We start from the raw sequence: 22411 nt of genomic DNA, 5'->3' as shown, positions 1-22411 counted from the left end.
CACTATGGATGCAGGAACACAATATTTATTAAGTCAATAATTCATTTTTATCAATACAAGTACAGAATATATCACAATGCTGGTTACAAACATACTTAGTATGGTTTAATGGTTACAAATAATGGTGGGCACTACAAGTTTGTGATAAGGGTGATATGAAAGGTCATTCTGACACAATGAAGAATTGTCTTTAAAAAAATCCATCAATGACCTTAGGTATTTCTATAGAAATTACTGTGGCACTATTAGTGGGGATTTTCATGTAAAGAATTGATAGTGATTTGCTTTTGTTTCAGTAAGAGCTTTTCGAGTCTATTAAACTAAAATCCCCGGTTGCTTAATAAAGTATAAAAATAGTACTGACCTGGTAATATTTAATAAAACATAGCATTCATTCACATCATAAAAGCAGAACTAAAGTGAAAAGTTTTTAGTTACCATGGCAACAGATCTTCCCATAAAAGGAATCTACAGAAATGAGTAATGTCACACAAATGGTGCCTGCAAAGTTATTTAGTGATCCAACACTTGTGCACCACAAACCAAGTTCTCTAGGTTATCTATATATAACATATATTTTTAATCTTAAATTTCACTTTTGAAAAAAAAATGTGCACTTCAACAAACTCACTAAGGCCACTCATGCTATAGATGCCTAGGATTGCAATTAAAGAACAGCATTATTTTAACAAATCCTCAAGCACACTCCTTCAGGTCACCAACAGGGTAAAACCAGTTTTCTGCCTAAAACATTCCTGAGATTTGTGGACAACTACTAATGTTCAAGCTGGAGATGAATTAAAATGTCAGATTAAAAAAAAAAAAGGAATTTTCTAGCAAGAACTGAGGTCCTCCAAGAGGTGAAAGATAGATGCTAATTCTTAGAGCAAAAATAAAAGTGTTAGAGACGCTTTTACTTATAAATATTTTTCCAGTAGTAACTTTGCCATCCAGAAAAAGAACAGTTTGGAAGTAGCCAGGCTACAGATTCAGGTGAAAAAAAGATAGAGTGACAGTTTAATACAGGTATCCTCCTCCTTCTGAAAGTTCACTTTATCCTACTTTGCTTTTATCAAAGACCTGCAATAGCGCCTGTTTTTACTAACCAAAAACAGATCCAAAAAGGGAGCATCACGTTCACGAAAGGTGAAAAGCAAAAATGGCATTCAGCGTTTGTCCGCACATAGCTGTTGAGGAGGCAGCAGCAATGAGCAGTAGGAGTGGCACCGCCACGCTCCTTTCCCAGAACTACGTTCGGCACCTCAGCTTCAAGCCACCACAGCTTTACCTGTGTGTGTTCCTGTGCTTTATTTCATTTTGTGCATCTATTAGCAAGATGTGCCCTAAGCTAACTGCCACTCTGCTGTTCACCTGTTTTGGCTTAAAGAGGTTTCATGGGAACACTACTTTTGGGTAGCGAGGAAAGCCTGCTGCCCCTCCTCCTATTAGCAAACCGTTCTTTCCATCTGTAAAGTATGGTCCAAAGTTTCAATCATGTTCTAGGCATTTGTTTACCGTTCAGCATTCTGTCTGCACTGTCAGGAGCAGCCAAATGGCATGCTATTTATAAGACTGCAGCTGCCTGATCTAGTTTTCTCAAAATTATGAACTCTTCTCTAACAGGCTAAGTGTTACAAAGATCTTTGTCCAATCTTTCATTTTCACAAAACAAAGCACACCTGCATGGAGGCTATTCCAAAGCAACAGCCAGTTGTTTCTGCTGAACAGAGACAGAGCTTTGATAATGATAAGGGTCCTAATGCTTTGGGTAAAGTCAGCTTTGGCGACCCATACAAATTATGGTCTAAAAAACCCCTAACTGGCTCTCTGAAACTGAACAAAGGAGTGATTGACCACCTGTGTGGCACAGGAGTGTTACAGGGCTCCCTGATGCACCCAACTTGAGTAGCACCAAACTTTAGGGAAAAAAAACCAAGTATAAGAGAGAACAAAGTCAGGAAAGGATGACACCAAAGGCCTCTTATTTAATATTACTTTGCTGAACTGCCAGAAAAATCATTTAAGTTGGTCTATGCTTTCTTATACACAACCCCACCATATACGAAAAATTTGTTCAAGCAATTGGTTATTGTGAAATAAATTTTACTCTCTTTGAGACTTTTTTCCCCTACCCCCATAAATCATGATGATATTCACCTCCCTAACTTATCTTAAACATTCTAAAAGGATAAAACCCACACTTAAAATTATTAGGGTACTATTCTTCATTAGAACCAGAAATAATAGCATGTTAAGTTATATCACTATCAGAAACTGGCAATCTCTTTTCTCAATCAACAGTGTCTGCATTAAGTATATGGATTTACAGAAAACTACATTAAAGCAGTGGCAATATGACAAACTATCAACAATGATTTTTTTTTTTTAAGAAAAACTGGCTGCCATTTGACATTATCACCCTGTGATCCTAGGCTTCTAAATATCATGTTGCTTTATCACTGAGTGTGATCTGAGTTCAAACTGAATTAGAGAAGATGAGGCCTTAAGTCATTTGCTGGATTTTACCCTAGGAAACACTGTACATATGCACAAAACCAAAAATACAGATTTAAAAAAAAAAACTTCATATGAAAACATAAGTTTCAAAATATTTATTGAAAAACAATTTACCATGACATTCCTATACCACAAACATACCACAGGACTCTAAATAACCAACAAAAGTATACAAAGCCTATCCTTAAAATCTTTGGAGGTATTAAATATATAGGCCCATGAGGATAGAGCTGAGTAACTTAAAAATGTTAGTCCTTGGTCACACAGACTATTTGGTAATTAATAAAGAGGTGCCTCTTGGCATTAGATTGCAATTAACTGGGAGGGGGAGGTGCAGGTGTGCCAATGTGCTCTTTTCAATTCAAAATAATTCAGTATGAGGATTAAAACCAGGTTTCAAAATCACACAGCTATCATCTTAAAGACATCTGGGCTTGTTTCATTTCTTCTACCTCCCCTAGAAAATCCCCTCCTGGGGACTTAAAAACAGGGATCGTAACTAACAAGCAAATAACAGCTTTAAACAAGGTTTATATTTGGGAAGGCCAAAAAAGTGTTTAAAATCGAATTGATCTGAAATTTCCAATTACTTTTTCTGCACTCCCTGTGGTGGACAGTTTAGACTTTCCCCCCTCCCATCCCAACACGCCTGTTAAAAGAAAACCCAAATTCAGCACACATCCACTCACCCACAGACCACTCCGAGCATTAGCCAGGAGCAACAACTCTTACAGCCAAGTCATGAACCCCTGAAAATAGGGGGGAAACCCTGATTCTTAACTATAGAGGCACCAAACAGGCCACTATAATAAGAACTGAGGTAACGGCAACAGACCTTTTTTTTTCTTGAATTGCTACATGTTACAACTTCTCAAATTTGAATATTACCTCAACGTTAAATAACTTGACTGGCTTAAATGAAAAATCAAAACCCAATAAACAGAAAGACAAGTTAGTGAAATAGATATATCATTATGGGAAATCTTTACATTTGACTCTTGAATTTCATATAAAATGATCTACTGCTTGCAATATTTTTTATCATAAACATGAAGGATTTCTAAGAATTGCTTATTTGGCGGCATTTGTTTTTCCATTAATCCCCATAAACCAAACATTAACCTAAAATTCCCATCTGAACATGAGCTATATACTTGCAAACCGCGTTATTAGGGTAGCGTTTAAAATGAGAGGGATGGCTGCAGCAGGTATTCATAGACTTGCTTAGGGCACTGGCATCTGTGTGCTGTGACTAAAGATATGCCACTGAAATTGCCAAATTTCCCTAATCTGGTGTCCATTACATGAATACAATTTTTGTATTATCAGTTTTCATAATACATCTAAATGAAATCATTCTATGATAAAAGTAAAGGCAGGGGCTAAAATAATCATCTAAAACCTCTGGTCCAAATAACCCCTTTCTACATTAGGCTGGTCCTTTTCAGATCCTCCTGGTCCTGTTAGCTAAAGCTATCAGAGCATCTTGCCTTTTTGTACCCCAAAAAACACAACAAAACCAAAACAACCAAAGAGTTAAAATTGCTGGTTTATCAGCTTTTCTATTACTTACAGGTCAACACTGGTCCAGTTCAGATGAATCTGACAGTCCTTCCCCCTTGTCATACAGCCCTGGAGTGGCTGTATCCATTTCTCTAGGTAAGGTAGCCAAACCTAAGTCAGGATGTCCCTCTGCTATTAGTACTTGTGTTAACTTTTCTATACTGTGTATAAAGATTTTCCCCATAAAATTTCTTTACAGTACAGTATTGAATACCTCCTCAAGGAAGAATTATGTTAAAAAGTTGTTAAAATCATCCTTACATAATAAGAATGCAACTCTTTTAAACTCTTAAATAGTTTTATTTTGGGGTTCTTTTTTTCTTTCAGGCTTTCTGCAAAATTAATTACTTTTTTTTAAAAAAAGAAAACAAAAAAATTCCTGTTGTTTGTTCTACGAGGTTGAAAATATGGGCCAGACTACTTATACATGCGGTACATGCTGAATATAACTGAATATACGCTTATTCCTACGGACACTCTGCAAGAAAGGGATCACCCAAATAGGGTCAAAGGACTGGACCAGTGTTTCAATGCAAATTCCAGCCCCAAAAAACAACATGGTTTTGATTTCACAGTATGAATTCCCTGGAATCTGGGAAAAGGTAAGTTAGTGAACTGAGGTCCTCCCTCAGCAGCTCGGTCCCTCGACATTCTGAGCAATCAGGAAGGACTGCACCACTTCTTCAGTGGACTGGGGGCTGGTGTTGACGTCCTCAAGAGCATCGGTCACGGAATACTGCCGATCTCGTAACCGGTTCCAGTTAGACAGAACATTGTGATACTCAAACACCTTCTCATAATTTCCAATGGAGTTGTAAAGTTTAATGAGACCTCGGTAATCATATTCCAGTCCACTGTAGCCTTCACCAAAAAGTTTCTTCCCTGAAAGTAAACAGAAAAAGAAAGGAAGCTCAAATAATGAAATAACAAGTGGTTTCTACAACACAAGCTTAGTTCTTTAAAATAGGGAGTCTTTGTTTTATTCCTTTTAAAAGGAATAGATTCAATTAAAAAAAATTTTTATTGGAATACAGGTGCTTTACAATATTGTGTTAGTTTCTTGCTATACAGCAAAGTGAATCAGTCATACATACATATATATATATATCTCCACCCTTTTTCAGATTTCCTTCCCATTTAGGTCACCACAGAACATCGAGTAGAGTTCCCTGTGGTATACAGTGGGTTCTCACTAGTTATGTTTTATACTCAGTACTGTGTTTATGTCAGTCCCAAACTCCCAATCATTCCACCCTCCAGTCGGAACAGATTCAATTCTTTTTATCAGGGTTTACTGACACAGTCTTACCCTCAGCCTACTTCTAAGACTTAAAAAAAAAATTTCTCTTGTCTATGGTCATCGGAGAAGGCAATGGCAAGCCACTCCAGTACTCTTGCCTAGAAAATCCCATGGATGGAGGAGCCTGGTAGGCTGCAGTCTGTGGGGTCGCTAAGGGTCAGACACGACTGAGCAACTTCACTTTCGCTTTTCACTTTCACACACTGGAGAAGGAAATGGCAACCCACTCCAGTGTTCTTGCCTGAAGAATCCCAGGGACGGGGGAGCCTGGTAGGCTTCTGTCTATGGGGTCACACAGAGTCGGACATGACTGAAGTGACTCAGCAGTAGCAGCAGCATGGTCATTGGCCTCTCCAGAATAAAATTATAAAATTTCATAGTTTGAAGGGATTTCATAAAGAGCTCACAGCTCATTTACAGGGCATACTGTTTTTTAAAAAGCAAAGTACCTAGAGTATGCCACCTTTTATGTAAAATAAAATATTTATGTCTCTGAACATTTATGCCAAAAAATATACAGAGGAACGACGCTGGTGGTCCAGTGGTTAAGAATCCACCTGCCAATGCAGGGAACACAGGTTCACTCTCTGGTCTGGGAGGATCCCACATGCCTTGGGGCAACTAAGCAGTATTTGATTACATTAAACTTTAAGAACTTTTGTTCTTTGAAAGGTACCATTAAGAAACAAGCAGTAGAGGGACAGTTATCTGCAACACATTTAACTAACAAAGGGCTTGTTACATCTAAAGTATATAAAGAACTTCCATAAACCAAGAAGAAAGTGACAGACAAATTCAATAAAAACATGGGAAGAGTTTTAACAGGCACAACATTAGATGACCACAGTATCTTACTTTGTGACAGGTCTGAACTGAAAACAATTCAAATGTTCTGAATATCAACTAACAGTAGAATGGATAAACAATGACATACTAATTCAAAACAATATTACATGGCACTGGAAATTAACAAGCAACAGGGATATGAACAACACTGATGAATTTCACAATTGATATTCACCAAAAGAAACAAAGCATATAAAAATATACATTGTATTTCATTTATATCAAGTTCTAAAACAGGTAAACTTGGTCTACCTTCAAATCAGGAGAAGGGTGAGGATGGGCTAGAGGTAGTATACACAAATTTTTTTAAAATAACTACTTTTGCCTTTACTTGACACACTACGGTCATATTTCTTATTACTGGCTTCAATTATCGATAAATAATCTTTAGCAAAATGTTTTAGAAGACTTCTGAGTGGTTCCTGGAGATCCTCAGCAGCTCTAAACTCATTTAAGTCTTAATAATAACACTTTCCTATACAACATATAAGACATATTGATCTCTTATTAATTAAAACAATTTAAAGTAACATACCAATTGCTATAGATCGCAAATAAAGTTTCTCGGCATTTTCATACTGATTCATGTCATAATTATATAAAGAAGCCAGATGTCCCACTGAAAGGGCTACTTCATAATCTTCTTGACCAAGAAGTTGTTCTTTAATCTGAATTGCTTTGATGTGCATTTCTTCAGCTTCCTGAAAAATAATCAAGCTGTATTAACCATTAAGTTATACTTTTTATTATGTCAACAACTCTTATCCAATTAGTAACATTCTTCTAAATGCCCAAAACAGCTTATGGATGGCATAAGGTAATCCAATCAGAGAAGACACTACGCTATTCCAAAAGTTGCCTACGGGAAGCATCACTGGCTTGGGGAAGCTATGCACATAAGCTGACGAAACATTGAAATACACCAAAATGACAAGAGAAAACGTGTCCTTGTAATAAAAAGCTGTTAGAAGAAATTAACGTCAAGAGTCTAAAATGAAAACTTCTTTCAATTTAACACACTCCAAAATGTAATTGAACTGTGTTAAGAAACTCTATATTATTTTACATAGAAGTATACTTTATTATTTCATTTTTTTGAGTTTTGACAATTTTTATCTCAATCAACTAAACAGGTTAACTGAGGAATGTGTAAACTGATTTTCAGATCAAAATGAATGTCTTAGATAGCAACTCTCATTCCTTTCTTATTGTGACCCTACAATGAATAGTAATAAGAATTTATAATCCAAAATTCTAAAAGGAAACTGAATTCAGTACATTTTTACCACTACAATTATATAATACTTGCATTATCTTACATTTCTTGCACATCTAACTATGTGTCAGGCATTCTGCTAAGTGTTCAATTTAAACTATTAGCTCCCCTCCCCTCCAGCCTTCACCCTGGGATTGGTAACTTATTTGTCTGGCTTCTCGGAGGCACGTCTGTGCGTTTGTCCTCAGGTGGTCTTATGGATGTCTTTCAAAAAATGGTTATTTTATATGATTTGTCATGGAATATGTTCTAATAAATCATTCTTCTGTCATGTGGCAGCAAAAAAAAAAAAATAAATAAAAAATAAAAAAATAAACTATTAGCTAAGAGCTATGTTTTAAGTCTGATATATATATTTTTCTATGGTCTGTATTTTTGAATTTTATTTATACTTTGACTGTTTTATACTAGCTATTTTCTCAATTCTTATGTGAAATAATGTAGAAGTATAACAAATGTATACTTTATAATTTAAGATTACTGAAGAAGCACTCAGTTCAGTTCAGTTCAGTCACTCAGTCGTGTCCAACTCCACGACTCCATGAATCACAGCATGCCAGGCCTCCCTGTCCATCACCAACTCCCGGAGTTCACTCAAACTCATGTCCACAGAGTCAGTGATGCCATCCAGCCATCTCATTCTCTGTCGTCCCCTTCTCCTCCTGCCCCCAACCTTTCCCAGCATCAGAGTCTTTTCCAGTGAGTCAACTCGTTGCATGAGGTGTCCAAAGTATTGCAGTTTCAGCTTTAGCATCAGTCCTTCCAATGAACACCCAGGATTGATCTCCTTTAGAATGGACTGGTTGGTACTGTACTTTATTACCTAAGAGTACTTAGAAAAATACAGTAAAATGTGCTCCTACCTTAAATTTTCTCATTGACTGATAAAGTCTTCCAAGGTTTCCATAGTGTTTTGCAGTCTGTACATTAAATTCTCCAAAAGCTTTTTTAGCTAGTTGGAGTGAAGACAGGTGCAAATCATGAGCTTCTTGAAGCAGCCTCTGTTCAGTTTCTTTATTGTGACAGTCAATAGCAATCTCCTCTAAAATAAGTGCTGAATAAGAAGGCAATAAAATCAGTGCATTTTCAAACCATGTATCAAAGCTCATCAGAACCTGAGCTTTAGAATTAAATTTTATAAATGTTACTTGTATATACTTATATATGTTTATGGTTTAGAACCATAAACCATATAACATACCAAAGAACTGATAAAGATGAGCATAATCCATTTTATTGAAAAAAATAAAAAAATACACTTTTGAGGTCATTCTATTTTGCATAGTATAATGGATTTCAAATGTAAGAAAAACAATAGTATACAACAAATTATTTTGCAGAATTACTCTCTATTTTATCAGATTGGTTTGCTTTGCTGACATGAAATTGTTTTTTAAGCAAACAGAAGAAAGACAAGAATGAAAAGGCAAATTTTTTTAAACTGTGAAACTGTGTCAAGGACTACCTAACCACTCTTGAAAACTTTGAAACCACATTCTGCAAACCATATAACCTTTAACCAAATAGAAGTAAAAGAACTGGTTTCCTCCTAACTCACTTGACCAGTCAAATCAGATAAGAATATAATTTAACTTCAAAGTCCTATTTGAGACCCTCAAACTTCATTTAAAGTCTTACAAACACATCTTCTTTAACCAATTTTATTGCTATGAAAATTGCTCATGTGCACAAAAGTAAGAGATTTAGCTCACTGTAGCATTTTTAAAGAACAAAAGGTTAAAAAATATTTAGAGGTCCAATAAGACAGGTACAGTTAAAAACATCAGAAAATTAGAAAAAACATAAGAAAAAAAATCAGAAAAAAGGATATATACCTACATGTATTGAAATGAGGAAATGTTTGTACTATATTGAATGAACAAAGCAGATTACAGAACTAAAATAAAAATTATTCACTCATTTCAGACTTTGAAGAAAGAAAAGTCTAAAAAAAGGTTTGCCCACATGTTGATTCCGGATTGATGAGATTTCAAGTAACTTAATTTTTTCTCTTTTAATTCTTGACATTGATCATGTATTACTTGCATGACTTCAAAAATGCAAACCTAGAGGGGAGGTAAAGCCTAGTTCCAGAATTAAGGTAAAAGTTACTCATCACGCAAGGAAGTACCACATGGGTGACCCAACTGTCGGCAAAATGAAAGGCCCTTGGTAGTGACTGCAGAAGAGTTAAAAAGTAAAGAAGAAAGTGGTATATGGTTAAGAGCCTTGCAACATTAAAGGTAACCTGATATGAAACTGAGTTTCAGAATCTTGCACAATAAAGGTGAAGGTATGTGAAAACCCATCTTCAGTGTCACTGTGATTCATCAATCCTCCCCTCAAAAGAAAGGATTCTGAATGAATGAAAGGAAAGAGAAAAAGGAAGGAAAACGTAAGTGGAAGGAAGGAAGGAAGAAAGGTATTCTAGCCTATTATCAATGTTGTATGAGAGAAGCAAACAACTTTTCATTATGAACCACTGGAAATTTTAGAGATGTGGGCAAATATGTTAAATCAGTGATTAACTGTTTTAGTAATATACAGTCTAATTCTGAGGAAATAAATATTCCTATTTTATACCATATACCATCAATTTTAAAATATCAGAGAGTAGACATCTATCATAATTGACAGCTAAAGAAATCTTAAAATACATATCTATCTATAGGAGACTAGATTACAAAGGGTACCTTTCACCCTCTTTGAAGAAGCCAAAAGAAGGTGATCTTCAGGTAGGATGTGGGTAATGATACCAATAGCTCTTTCTGCATGAAACCTGCAATACAGAAGATAAATTCTGGCACTTCTTTTACGTTATAAACAATTTAGGCATTAAAAAAACCCATAATTTATAACATAACACTGGTAGAATTTCTAAAACTAGCTGTGGTAAAGGACTAGTTTTTTGCTTTAACGTTCCAATCTTTAGTACACTGAGTTTCCCCCCCTTAATTTATTTTTATTTGAAGGATAATTAGATGAACTTTTTAACATCCAGTGGATTCCCATCTATCTCCCTCATAACCAACTGTGAAATTACTATCACAGCCTGCAAGGCTTAATACAATATGATCTTTCACTGGGCTACCTCTCTGACCACATCTCCTACCATTCTCAGAAATAATTCCCTCTTTCCCTTCTAAGCACACAGGAACTGCAGTTTTCAGAACACGTAAAGCACGTTCTAGCCCAGGATTCTTGCATTTGTTTTATTTTCTCTCTGGAATGGCTGTTTCCTGAATATCCACATGGTTTACCCTCACTGAAGTCTTTCCAGACCAGCCTATACAGAAGACCCTAAAAAAATCTACCATCACTCTCTAAACTCTTAGCTTATTTTATTCTTCTTCACAGCATGTATCCTCATCTGACATGTTTGGTTATTGTTTCATGGCTCATCTTGTCAAACAGAAGGCAAGTTATTTGTCTATTTTATTTGCCAGTTCCTTTCAAACAACTCCATGCTTTCTATCCCCATCTTTCTTGGACTGCAGGAGATCCAACCAGTCAATCTTCAAGGACATCAATCCTGAATATTCACTGGAAGGCCTGATGCTGAAGCTGAAACTCCAATACTTTGGCCACCTGATGTGGAGAACTGACTCACACACCTGATGTGTGAAAGACCCTGATGCTGGGAAAGATTGAAGGCAGGAGGAGAAGGGGACGACAGAGGATAAGACGGTTGGATGACATCACAAACTCGATGGACATGAGTTTAGGTAAACTCCAGGATTTGGTGATGGACAGGGCCTGGCATGCTGCAGTCCATGGGGTCACAAAGAGTCAGACACGACTGAGTAACTGAACTGCACTGAAGCAATCATCAATTTTCTCAGATCTGTCTTTCAATCTGCTGTCTCTTTAGTTGTGTCTAATCTGCTCTTTAATTTGTCTACTGAGTTTTAATGTCAATGACTATTTTCTAATTCTAGCTATCATAATTTGTTTTCATAATAAGTGTTTATTAACATAATTCATACCACCACAATTTAAAGTGTACAACAGAAGGTTTTCGGCATATTTCAGAGTTATGTACCTATCACTATTAATTTCAGAATATTTTCATCCCCCCCAAAGGAAACCTTGTGCCCATTAGCAGTCACTTCATTTTCCTCCAACTCCCCCAACTCGAGGCAACCACCAATTTACTTTCTGTTTCTACAGGTATGCCTAGCCTAGACATTTCATACAAATGAAATGATATAGTATGTGGTCCTCTGTGGCTGGCTTCTTTCACTTAGCACAATGTTTTAAAGATTCATTCAAGCTGCAGCATGTATCAGTTATTTTATGTTACTGTTTATTTCTGGCTGCTCTGTGCAGCACGTAGGATATTAGTTCCTCAACCAGAAATAGAACTCATGCTCCCTGTGGTGCAAGTGTAGAGTCTTAACCACTGAACCACCAGGGAAGTCCCATTTATTTTTATTATTGAAGGATTTACAATGTTGTGTAATCTTTAGGTATACTGCAAAGTGACTCAGATATACATACAGTTCCCTCAGTTTATTTTTATATCTGCCTTTTTTCCTTAACTTTCCCTCTAAAGCATACTGATTCCTTCTTTCATATCAGTGTCAGCAAATATTTTTTTTTTCCTATTCAGGACCATACAGTAAACATCTCGAGATTATGTGGTACACACTCTGTCCCAACTATGCAACTCTGCTGTTGCAGCATAAAAGCAACCAGAGACAAAACATGAGAGCATGAACACTGCCATGTTCCAATAAACCTTCATTTTGCCTTCAGGCCATAGTTTGCCAACCCATTTATACCTTTAGTCATCTCAGAATCCTTACTTTATAGCATCAACCAAAACATTCTGTTAACTGATATTTTTAGTGTTCTAATCTTGTCCATCATGTCTTCTGACTCACTCACAGAGAAAACATTCCCTTATTTAAAAACATTTTTTATGGTGCGTTCATCTTGGGTAGAGTCAGGTCTATGGGAAGTCTGTATGGCTTGGACTGAAGGTTAATTATTACCAAGAGCTTTGTATTTTCTCCTTAAAAGCATCCTAGGAGAAATCAGCAGTCTCAAAATACTTCTTAATGTTTTCCTCATTTTGGGGTTTCCTGTATGCATGATGCCCAAATACAGCGGAGAAGTCTATAGCCTATAAATTCCCCTATGAGGCTCGTTTTGTTCAACTGAGAGCTCAGCCTAAGATGGACAAACTTCCATGTCACCTCTCTTGCCAGTGCAGTTTTTTCCCTGGTCCACCCTTTCCCTGAGGGTGTAGCTTTGATCTTGGCTTCAGTTTCAAGTCACAGCCTCCAATGGGCTAAATGCCTTATCTCTTAAAACCAGGACCGGTATTCAACCAAGGTTACAGAAACTTCTAAGGCCTTCTATGCCTTCCCACCCCAGAACAGTTATACCATAGTTCATGCCTACCCTTTTTGGGTTTTAGTCCATTATCGGCCCTTGGGGATTTCCTCTCTCTCTTACAAGCTCAGTTATGCATTAAAAAAGATGATTGTCATATTATTCAGTATTTCTTCATGTTATGAGCAAGTTTGTACACTATTGTATTAGTCAAGGAAAAATTACTGAAGGAGATACTTAAAGACATTCTATATGATGATATAAAAGTCTCAATGTCAAACACGTAAGATCTAAATGAATGGCTTATAAATTGGGATGATTTTAAATGACTTCAAGAACATTTTAGGGATCGTGCTGAAGTTCCAGGAGGACAACTTTAATCCATTAATTTATATATTAAATAGTACTGTGTTAGGGAAAAAGCAAAACAAAACGAAATAGCAATAGTATTTAATTCCTCATAAAAAGGAAAGTAGAACTTACAGTGCATTGTCAAACTTCCCAGAGCTATACTGGTGAACATAAGAAGAATAAGCCAAGTCTTCATGAGCTGTTGCTACGTGAATATTTTTGCCACCAAACACTGACTGTCGAATGTCAAGGGCTGCCTGAAAGAGTCAAGAAAATAACTGATATACCTGTGAATCCTTAGAAAACACTACCTAGTTAAATTAAGCAGTCTAGTGATATAAATATGTATTTTATATACTCAACCCCATCAGTTTTGGAAAAAAGTTCTGCTGTATTTAGATCACGTGTGTGCTTAGTGGCTTCAGTCGTGTCCAACTCTCTGCGACCCCATGGACCATGGCCTGCTAGGCTCCTCTGTCCATGGGATTCTCCAGGCAAGAATATTGGAGTGGGTTGCCATTTCCTTCTCCAAATTTAGATCACAACAGAACATAAAAGTCACCCACGGCTTGATTTTCTGAAGAGTAAGTCTGAATTAAAAGGCAATGGCTTACTAATAAAAGTCATTCACATGTCTTAGGAATTACATTAGAGTTTTTTCTCTATATCCTCTTCAGAAATAAAATATAAAATCAGGAATACCTTGCCCAGAGTGATGGCATAACAAATCATGGACCTAAGATTGACTGAGGCCTAAAATATGTTATGTACCCTCCTTGCTATACTACAAAGGCAGCTATAATAATTTGTGCTAAAGTAACAACAAAGGCATCATCTGGGTAAATGAAAAAATTGAAAACTACTCTTAAATACTGACCCACAACTCCAAACTTTTTCCCTAGATGAGTCTCTTTAATTCCTAAAACCTAAGTTTTAAGAAGTTTTACTTCTTTCATTCCTAAAGAAGTTTTACTTCTGTTCAGTTCAGTTCAGTTGCTCAGTCGTGTCCGACTCTCCGCGACCCCATGAATCACAGCACGCCAGGCCTCCCTGTCCATCACCAACTCCCGGAGTTCACTCAAACTCATGTCCACAGAGTCGGTGATGCCATCCAGCCATCTCATTCTCCGTCGACCCGTTCTCCTCCCGCCCCCAACCTTTCCCGGCATCAGAGTCTTTTCCAGTGAGTCAACTCGTTACTTCTGTTATTATTTAGTAAAATAATGGTGTGCCATATATGAGGAAGGGCTCCAAAAGAGTTATTTGTAGAGAGTAGTTTATGCACCATAAACAAATTATAGGTCAGCAAGTCAATTTAGGTTGAAAGAAAAAGTATAACTATTAACATACCTGATAAATTGCAACAGACTGACAGATATTATCTACATTGAGTAAGTAGAACCCATAATCTAGCAGTGTATCAGAATATTTTGGGTGTTTGGATCCAAAATGATCCCTATAAAAAGATACAAAACTATTAGGATATAAAGTAGAGAGAGACAATTTTAAATGGTATTTTTAATAACAATCACGTACCGTGCCAAATACACTGCATGTTTAATTAACTGCTCTGCTTTCTTAAATTCACGTTTTACAACACAAGCCTAGAGATGAAATGAAAAATTGTTAAATAACTCACAAACAGTTAATGAATGTGTTAAAACAAATACGATTTATATATTCAAACTACAATGGTTGAAAAGAAAAAAAACATCTTCAAACATAAATAGAATGGATCTATCTGTAATTTCTTTTCTTCCAAATATTTGAAAATTCCATTATAAACAGATGTGTACATAACCTGGGTTAAAATTTAAAATTTTCAGTCATGCCCAGAACTAAACTGTTATAACAAAGTTATCTTAAAAAGCTCATATATTCCCATTCTTACATGTTATTAAAATAGTGGGGGGGGGTTTGCTTGTATATTTTTGAGATTAATTCTTTGTCAGTTGCTTCAGTTCAGTTCAGTCGCTCAGTTGTGTCCGACTCTTTGCGACCCCATGAATCACAGCACGCCAGGCCTCCCTGTCCATCACCAACTCCCAGAGTTCACTCAGACTCATGTCCATCGAGTCGGTGATGCCATCCAGCCATCTCATTCTCTGTCGACCCCGTCTCCTCCAGCCCCCAATCCTTCCCAGCATCAGAGTCTTTTCCAGTGAGTCAACTCGTCACATGAGGTGTCCAAAGTATTGCAGTTTCAGCTTTAGCATCAGTCCTTCCAATGAACACCCAGGATTGATCTCCTTTAGAATGGACTGGTTGGATCTCCTTGCAGTCCAAGGGACTCTCAAGAGTCTTCTCCAGCACCACAGTTCAAAAGCATCAATTCTTCGGCAATCATTTGCTATTATTTTCTCCCATTCTGAAGGCTGTCTTTTCACCTTGCTTATAGTTTCCTTTGTTGTGCAAAAGCTTTTAAGTTTAATTAGGTCCCATTTGTTTATTGTTGGTTTTATTTCCATTACTCTGGGAGGTGGGTCATGGAGGATCCTGCTGTGATTTTTGTTGGAGAGTGTATTGCCCATGTTTTCCTCCAGGAGTTTTATAGTTTCTGGTCTTACGTTTAGATCTTTAATCCATTTTGAGTTTATTTTTGTGTATGGTGTTAGGGAATGTTCTGGTTTCACTCTTTTACAAGTGGTTGACAGTTTTCCCAGCACCACTTGTTAAAGAGATTGTCCTTTCTCATTGTATATTCTTACCTCCTTTGTCAAAGATAAGGTGTCCACAGGTGCGTGGATTTATCTCTGGGCTTTATATTTTGTTCCATTGATCTATAATTTTGTCTTTGTGCCAGTACCATACTGTCTTGATGACTAGCTTTGTAGTATAGAAAAAAAAAAAAACTAAATGAAATATATTGCTTAGCTCTACTAAGCAATGACCTGGGTGTTTTACATGCTCTGCTTCATGTAACTGAAAGGAAAAAATCTACAAGTAAGGTCTCTTCAAAGTTCCCATTTTAAAGAGAATGAAACTGAGGCACAGAGACATTAATGAAGTTAACAGTACTTCAAAGAGATGCTCTTTGGTGAGCGTATTTATCTATACTTAGAAAATTTCATGGGAAAGGGCATTTTCCATCTAGATTGTTGGGGGACAAACCTGCTTTCAATTCTATCTATTAAAAAAATTAAATATGTTATTTACATCTAAAAATAAATAAATAAATGAAATAGTGGGGGGGGGGAGTTTCACCATTACTTCTTAAAGTACTTATTTATATCCCAGTGGCTTAAAACTATTTTGTAGTTTTCCATCTAATAATCTTTAAATGTACAGAATTCCAAGTATTCCTATTACTTCTTAAAATGTCCTGATTCATGGGAAAGTCAGTAGATTTTAACTAAGTATCATTAAAATACAGAAATATAAATCTTGCACATAAATTAAGCTGTCTTTATACTAAATGTATATACAATGCTTTAAATTAAAAAACATATTACTGTCTCTTCTAGTTCTAATGATTACCTGAATATTTATGCTATTTACTTGCTCTAAAATGACTTAATAAATTTTACAGAAATCTTAAAGACTCTTCTAAATCTGTCATTTTAGAAAAATTCTTCTAATTGAAATTTCCATAAGTAAAACCAGCCAAAGTGGAATATTCAAAACGGAAAAGCTCTGGGAAATACTATATCTGAAAATTATATCAATGCTTTAAAGCTTCAGTTTACTAAAGCAGCAATTTAAAAATATTACTATATGACTTCAAAGACTTAATTCATTCTTTTTTACCCAGTAAGAAGAAACATCAAGGACGTATTGCCCATCAGGTCAAGAGCAGAAAGCTATCACACTGTGAGCCTGCACTACTGTGACGGAAAGATTTAACACCAGGCTACCCTTAGAAGAAAGGTGACCGAAGCCCACACAATCACGGCATAAGGAACTCAGGTTGCTGTAAAGGTTTAAGCAGCAGCCAGATTCCCGAAACTGAGCAGAAAAATTTAGAAAATAGATGTTGGCATCCATGAATATGCAACACCTAGTTTTCAAATAGCAGGTGGTGGTTGCTGTTCAGTCACTCAGTCTTGTCTGACTCTTTGTGACCCATGGACTACAGCCCACCACGCTCCTCTGTCCCTGGGATTCTCCAGGCAAGAGTACTGGAGTGGGCTGCCATTTCTTTCCTCAAAAGATCTTCCCAGATCAGGGATTGTATCCGTGTCTCCTGCACTGGCAGGCAGAGAGCCACCAGGGAAGCCCCCAAAGAGTAGGTTAATTAACACAAATTTGAAGCTTATTAAACTCTATAATCCATTTAATAATTTTAACATTATATTTACCTTAGAAGCTTGTCTTAAAACATCCACCACAACTTTGACTGGTAAGCTTGTTGTGATTTCTTTCATTGCCTCAATGCACCATTTGTATGCCTAAAAAAATTTACAGAAGAGCAAACCCTGTGATGTATCAAATTGACAGTATTCAATGAAATGCTTAAGAATTTTTCCTGCAAGCTTTCAAGTACCTAAATAAGAAGACACACAAAATACTTACACTTAAAATTTCCTCTCAGAGGTTGAGTTTTCTTAAAAGTATGCTTGTTACATTTTTCTTTGGATATGTGACACATATTCAGGACATCCAGAAGCATGTTCTTTCTGTCGCAGAGCCTCCGCACATACCATTTCCTCTGCCTTAGAATACATTCCCCTCCTTCCTCCAATCCTCTAAACCACCTAAGCTGTCCTTCAGGTTGCAGCTCTGGACAAGGTTTCCTGTACTTTCCTCCCCCTACTGTAACACTTCTTTGTTATATTGTTACACTATAGGATCACTTGTGTAGCTGAGTGCTCACTCTGTGCTAGCTATTGTTCTAAGCATTTTATGTGCAGTAATACAGTTAACCAACACAACACCTCTTTGAGACAGTACCACACAATGTGCCAGTACCTAGGAATCTAGTAGGGAACAAAAATAAAACGTCATTTATTTCACTGGAGGTGGGGGGTGGGGAAGCAAAATATTCTGGATAGTAAGAACTGCTTCAAGGAAACAAAAAGTATTACAAAAGGATCATAAAAATGTAGGGAAAACCACCTGAAAATTAGAAAGTAAACATCAGTTTTCTTCTATACGCTTCCACCTAAAAGATGTTAACTATTCAGAAGCAATTTTTATGCAAAAATGAAACATGAAAAAATATGCAAAAATGATTTGGGTTAAAAAAAATCTGGTTTGTAAGATATGAATAAGCTGATTTTGCCCCAGTAAGAACGTAAAATCTGTGGTAAACTGTAATACTGCTTTTAAAATATTTATTGCTCTTCCCTGAGGAAAGATAAACTTCCCTTTCACATGAAAGATTTCTTTTAGTCAAAATATTAATTAAGATATAGCAGAGTTCACGTGAAATGTGCCACTTCTGGGACAAAGCTTCAAGAACCAGTAATTCCTTCCCCATGCTGTTTTTGCCTTTGCTCCAATGCTGGCAATTGTTCTAGACAGAGGCTGCACAACATGCGGGTTTATGATGTGAAGCAGAGCCACAGAGAGACCAAGACAGGAAGCAACTTGAGCAAGAAGTCAACTGTTATTATCCCAAGTCAGTGCTGTTTGGAGGTTGATATTATCTTGGTATATCCTAGACTATATGGGTTAAGAGCAGAATATGGTGATAATTCATCAAACTATATCCTCAAGATTTGTGGACTTTTCTGTAGGAATCAATGACAAATTTATAAACTATCAAAATTACACAAGAAACATCTCTAGACTTAAATGTTCCTCATGAATGAGCAGCAAATTCCAAAGATCATGAATAAAATATAGTATGTTGTTCTTGGTTGCCATTTCATCACTAAGTCATGTCTGATTCTTTTGCAGCCCCATGGATTGTAGCCCACTAGGTTCCTCTGTTTATGGTATTTTCCAGGCAAGAATACCGGGGAGGGATGCCATTTCCTTCTCCAGTATAACACCCCCCAATTCAAATGTTCAGAAAGAAAATAACTGACACTTAAACAGTAACTGCTGGTAAATAAAGTGGAAACTGGTGAACAGAAGATATTTCTGTTCCACTGAATACACTGGTGAGTCTGGATAGAAGAAGATGGGCCTGGAGCTGAGTATAGGAGTAAAAAATGGCAAGACATGATTCACTTTATAGAACAGAAAGAAGGATGCAGGGGAGTCAGAGAAACAGAGATGAAAAGAAACAGTGAAAGAGCAATCAGAGACGGCCAAGATGAGGAGGACATATGTGGAGAGATAAACAGATGGTCATGATGGGGCACCTAAAGAACATTTTTTTTAGCCATGCCTCATGGCTTGCAGCAGGGATTGAACTGGGTCCTCTGTAGTGGTAATGCCAAAGTTCTAACTACTAGATCGCCAGGGAATTCCCAGAAGAACTTTTAAGGCAGGCAAATACCATTGCTGTTTACTTCATTCTCATTTCCATAAAGGCTGTCCACACAAAGGCCTTCTGTGAATGGGGTTCTTTGTTTCTGGTGTGTAAAATAACAGAAAGGGGCCAAATTCTATATCTAGATTGACAAGCTTTGGAACAGTTACTGCATAAAAGGGGCAGCAAAACAATCCATCAACAGAACTAATTCAGCAGACACAACAACTCAGCACCAAAAAGAACCAGAAATATATATATAAACCTCCTGATAAAATGCAGGCATGCTGAATAGGATTTTAGATTTTAACAAATAAGCCTGATGACTAAAAAAAGTTTTCCCCCAACTTTACTGAAGTACAATTGACAAATAAAAATTGTATATATTTAATGTGTATAAGATTTGATATACATATACATTGTGAAATGAGTATCACAATCAATCTAATTAACACATGCATCACCTCAGTGTTCTCTTTTTTTGTGTGTAATGAGCACAGTTAAGAGCTATTCTTCAGTTCGGTTAATTCAGTTCAGTCGCTCAGTCGTGTCCGACTCTCTGCAACCCCATGAATCACAGCACGCCAGGCCTCCCTGTCCATCACCAACTCCCGGAGTTCACTCAAACTCATGTCCATAGAATCAGTGATGCCATCAGCCATCTCTTTCTCTATTGTCCCCTTCTCCTCCCGCCCCCAACCTTTCCCAGCATCAGAGTCTTTTTCAGTGAGTCAACTCATCGCATGAGGTGGCCAAAGTATTGCAGTTTCAGCTTTAGCATCAGCAAACTTCAAATATATATATAGTATTAACCACAGTCAGCATGCTATAATTAGATCCTCAGAACTTACTCATCTTAGAATGAAATATTAAGCTTTGAAAAACAGTTAATGTAAACAATGAGGCATGCCTCTTTAGAACAGCCAAAATCTACAATACTGACAACATCAAATGCTGGCAAGGGTGTGGAGTAACAGGAGCTCTCACTCCTTCCTGGTGGGAACACATGCTGGTAGAGACAATCTGGCAGTTTCTTAAAAAACTTTACAAACTCTCACCATACACTTCAACAGAAGAATTCTTTGATAATGCCTTCTTTGATAAATATTAAAAGCAGGATGATCCTAGCTTTGGGGTTGTAAACATCACTTTACAATTATTCTAGAACTCTCTAATTTCACTTTTAATGGTAACTTTCCTTTAAATGTGGAACATATACATATATATTTACATTGCAGGGCAAAAACTGACATTAGGGCAATTTAAAAATATTAAAGCTAAATGACAGCTCAAAATAATTATGATATTCTTCCATAAATAAAGTAACCTTGTAAAAGAGTTAAGTCCACACAGCTCACTTTTCAACTATGTATTCATTAGTACCAAAGCCTTAATTTAATAGTATAAAGCCAAAATGGAGGCTACTACTTTCTGATAACTCAGAGATAGAAGCAAAACAATGCAATTAAAGTATAAATAAAATCTAGGTTCCCAATGAAATAAATGCCTTCAAGTTATGAGAGTTCACCCAGAGCTACACAACCAATAATAAAGCACCCACTAAAGGTTCATTTAACAGACCATGCTGTCAAAATAATTTAGGCAGAAGTATGTTTAATCAAATTAAAAACAAACGTGAAATTGTACATGTGTATGTTTAAAATCCATTTCACAGAATACTCCTTTTGCCAATTTAAAACATTCCATTACAAATGTATATTGCTTTAAGTAAACCCAGTATGTGAAAATGAGATCTATTAAGACAAATATGAGATTATATGACTTATTTTCAGTTTAATAGATACTTACCGGTTATAATGACATATACTTCAAAACACTCACCTCATCATAGTGACTTTTTGCAAATAGGAGTGCACACAGTTCTCCATAGAGTGCAGCTTTGTTTGCTTGCTGGCCATGTTTTGAGAGTTTATCCATATATGTCTGAGCTAACTTAAACGTTTCTTCACCCAAATGGTATTTGCAGTTTCCATTTCGCACATGAAGCAATCTGCAATTGCACAAATAATATGAGCCTATTTCTGATAGCTATTTTCTGTATGATAGACTTGGTAATCTCTTACAGATGGCTATGTAGCACCCGAATGAGTTAAGGTCACCGAACAGAATAAACGACGCAGTACTGGAAAACAACTGTCCGGCCCAAGGTGGGACTGACTAACACACAGAAAGAAGTATATGTTCATCCCAGAAAGCTACCAATGATTCATCTGATCCCATGTTGACTCCTTATCCTCTCTAAATATTCTGTATCCTTTGTGGACTCATCATGTACTACGTGTATTACTTAACTCTCTTTGTTCCAAATCCCAAAGTAATACAGCTTTATTATAAGAAATTTGGAAAATAATGAAGACAGTAAAGATCAACATGAAATGCTATTACCTATCATTACTTTTTCCATTCTTTTTTCTAGTATATTCTGCAATCTTTGACTGGTTGCTGCCCATTTTATATTGCTTTATAAAAATGCTTAATTATCTTTCTAGTAAGACAAGTTCACTGAAAACTGTGGTACTGACAGTTCTTTCTTTCATAACCTTTATCCTCAATGGTGTAAAAATACAGAATTCTTTACACACAAGTATCTGCAAAACCATGCTGATTATCTAGTGATATGTAAGAGTAGTAAAATGCTTTAAGTTAGACTGAGGTCAAGAGAGCAACAGGCTATACATCTGTACGGACCATATGAGACAGAACACTGTGAGGACCTGACATATATTTAAGAATCTATTATGATGTTGGCTAAAACATTATGTCCATATATCATGCCAATATAATTTTATGAAAATGCTCAGCGCTGAGAGGGAACAAGGTATAAACATCATTTAAA

The 22411-nt window shown here is 36.5% G+C and overlaps 1 protein-coding gene across 1 annotated transcript in view; it reads right to left on the bottom strand.

Moving 5' to 3' along the window:
* APPBP2 (amyloid beta precursor protein binding protein 2) overlaps positions 1–22411 on the bottom strand; it is a 62110-nt gene continuing 39699 nt past the window's right edge. Inside the window, exons 5-13 of the mRNA XM_055400226.2 lie at positions 21397–21565; positions 17492–17581; positions 14730–14797; positions 14544–14649; positions 13326–13450; positions 10196–10281; positions 8366–8556; positions 6762–6927; positions 1–4962 (exon numbers count right to left, since the gene is read on the bottom strand). Of these exons, the coding sequence (XP_055256201.1) occupies positions 4709–4962; positions 6762–6927; positions 8366–8556; positions 10196–10281; positions 13326–13450; positions 14544–14649; positions 14730–14797; positions 17492–17581; positions 21397–21565 (1255 nt within the window). The 3' untranslated portion in view covers positions 1–4708. The remainder of the gene's footprint in view (positions 4963–6761; positions 6928–8365; positions 8557–10195; positions 10282–13325; positions 13451–14543; positions 14650–14729; positions 14798–17491; positions 17582–21396; positions 21566–22411) is intronic.

Source organism: Moschus berezovskii, chromosome 20 (assembly GCF_049115385.1).
Source record: "Moschus berezovskii isolate FMDL1 chromosome 20, NW_MosBer_1.0, whole genome shotgun sequence".
Classification (NCBI taxonomy): Eukaryota; Metazoa; Chordata; class Mammalia; order Artiodactyla; family Moschidae; genus Moschus; species Moschus berezovskii.
Note: the sequence above shows the minus strand (reverse complement) of the source record. Positions and strands in the feature narration are given on the sequence as shown.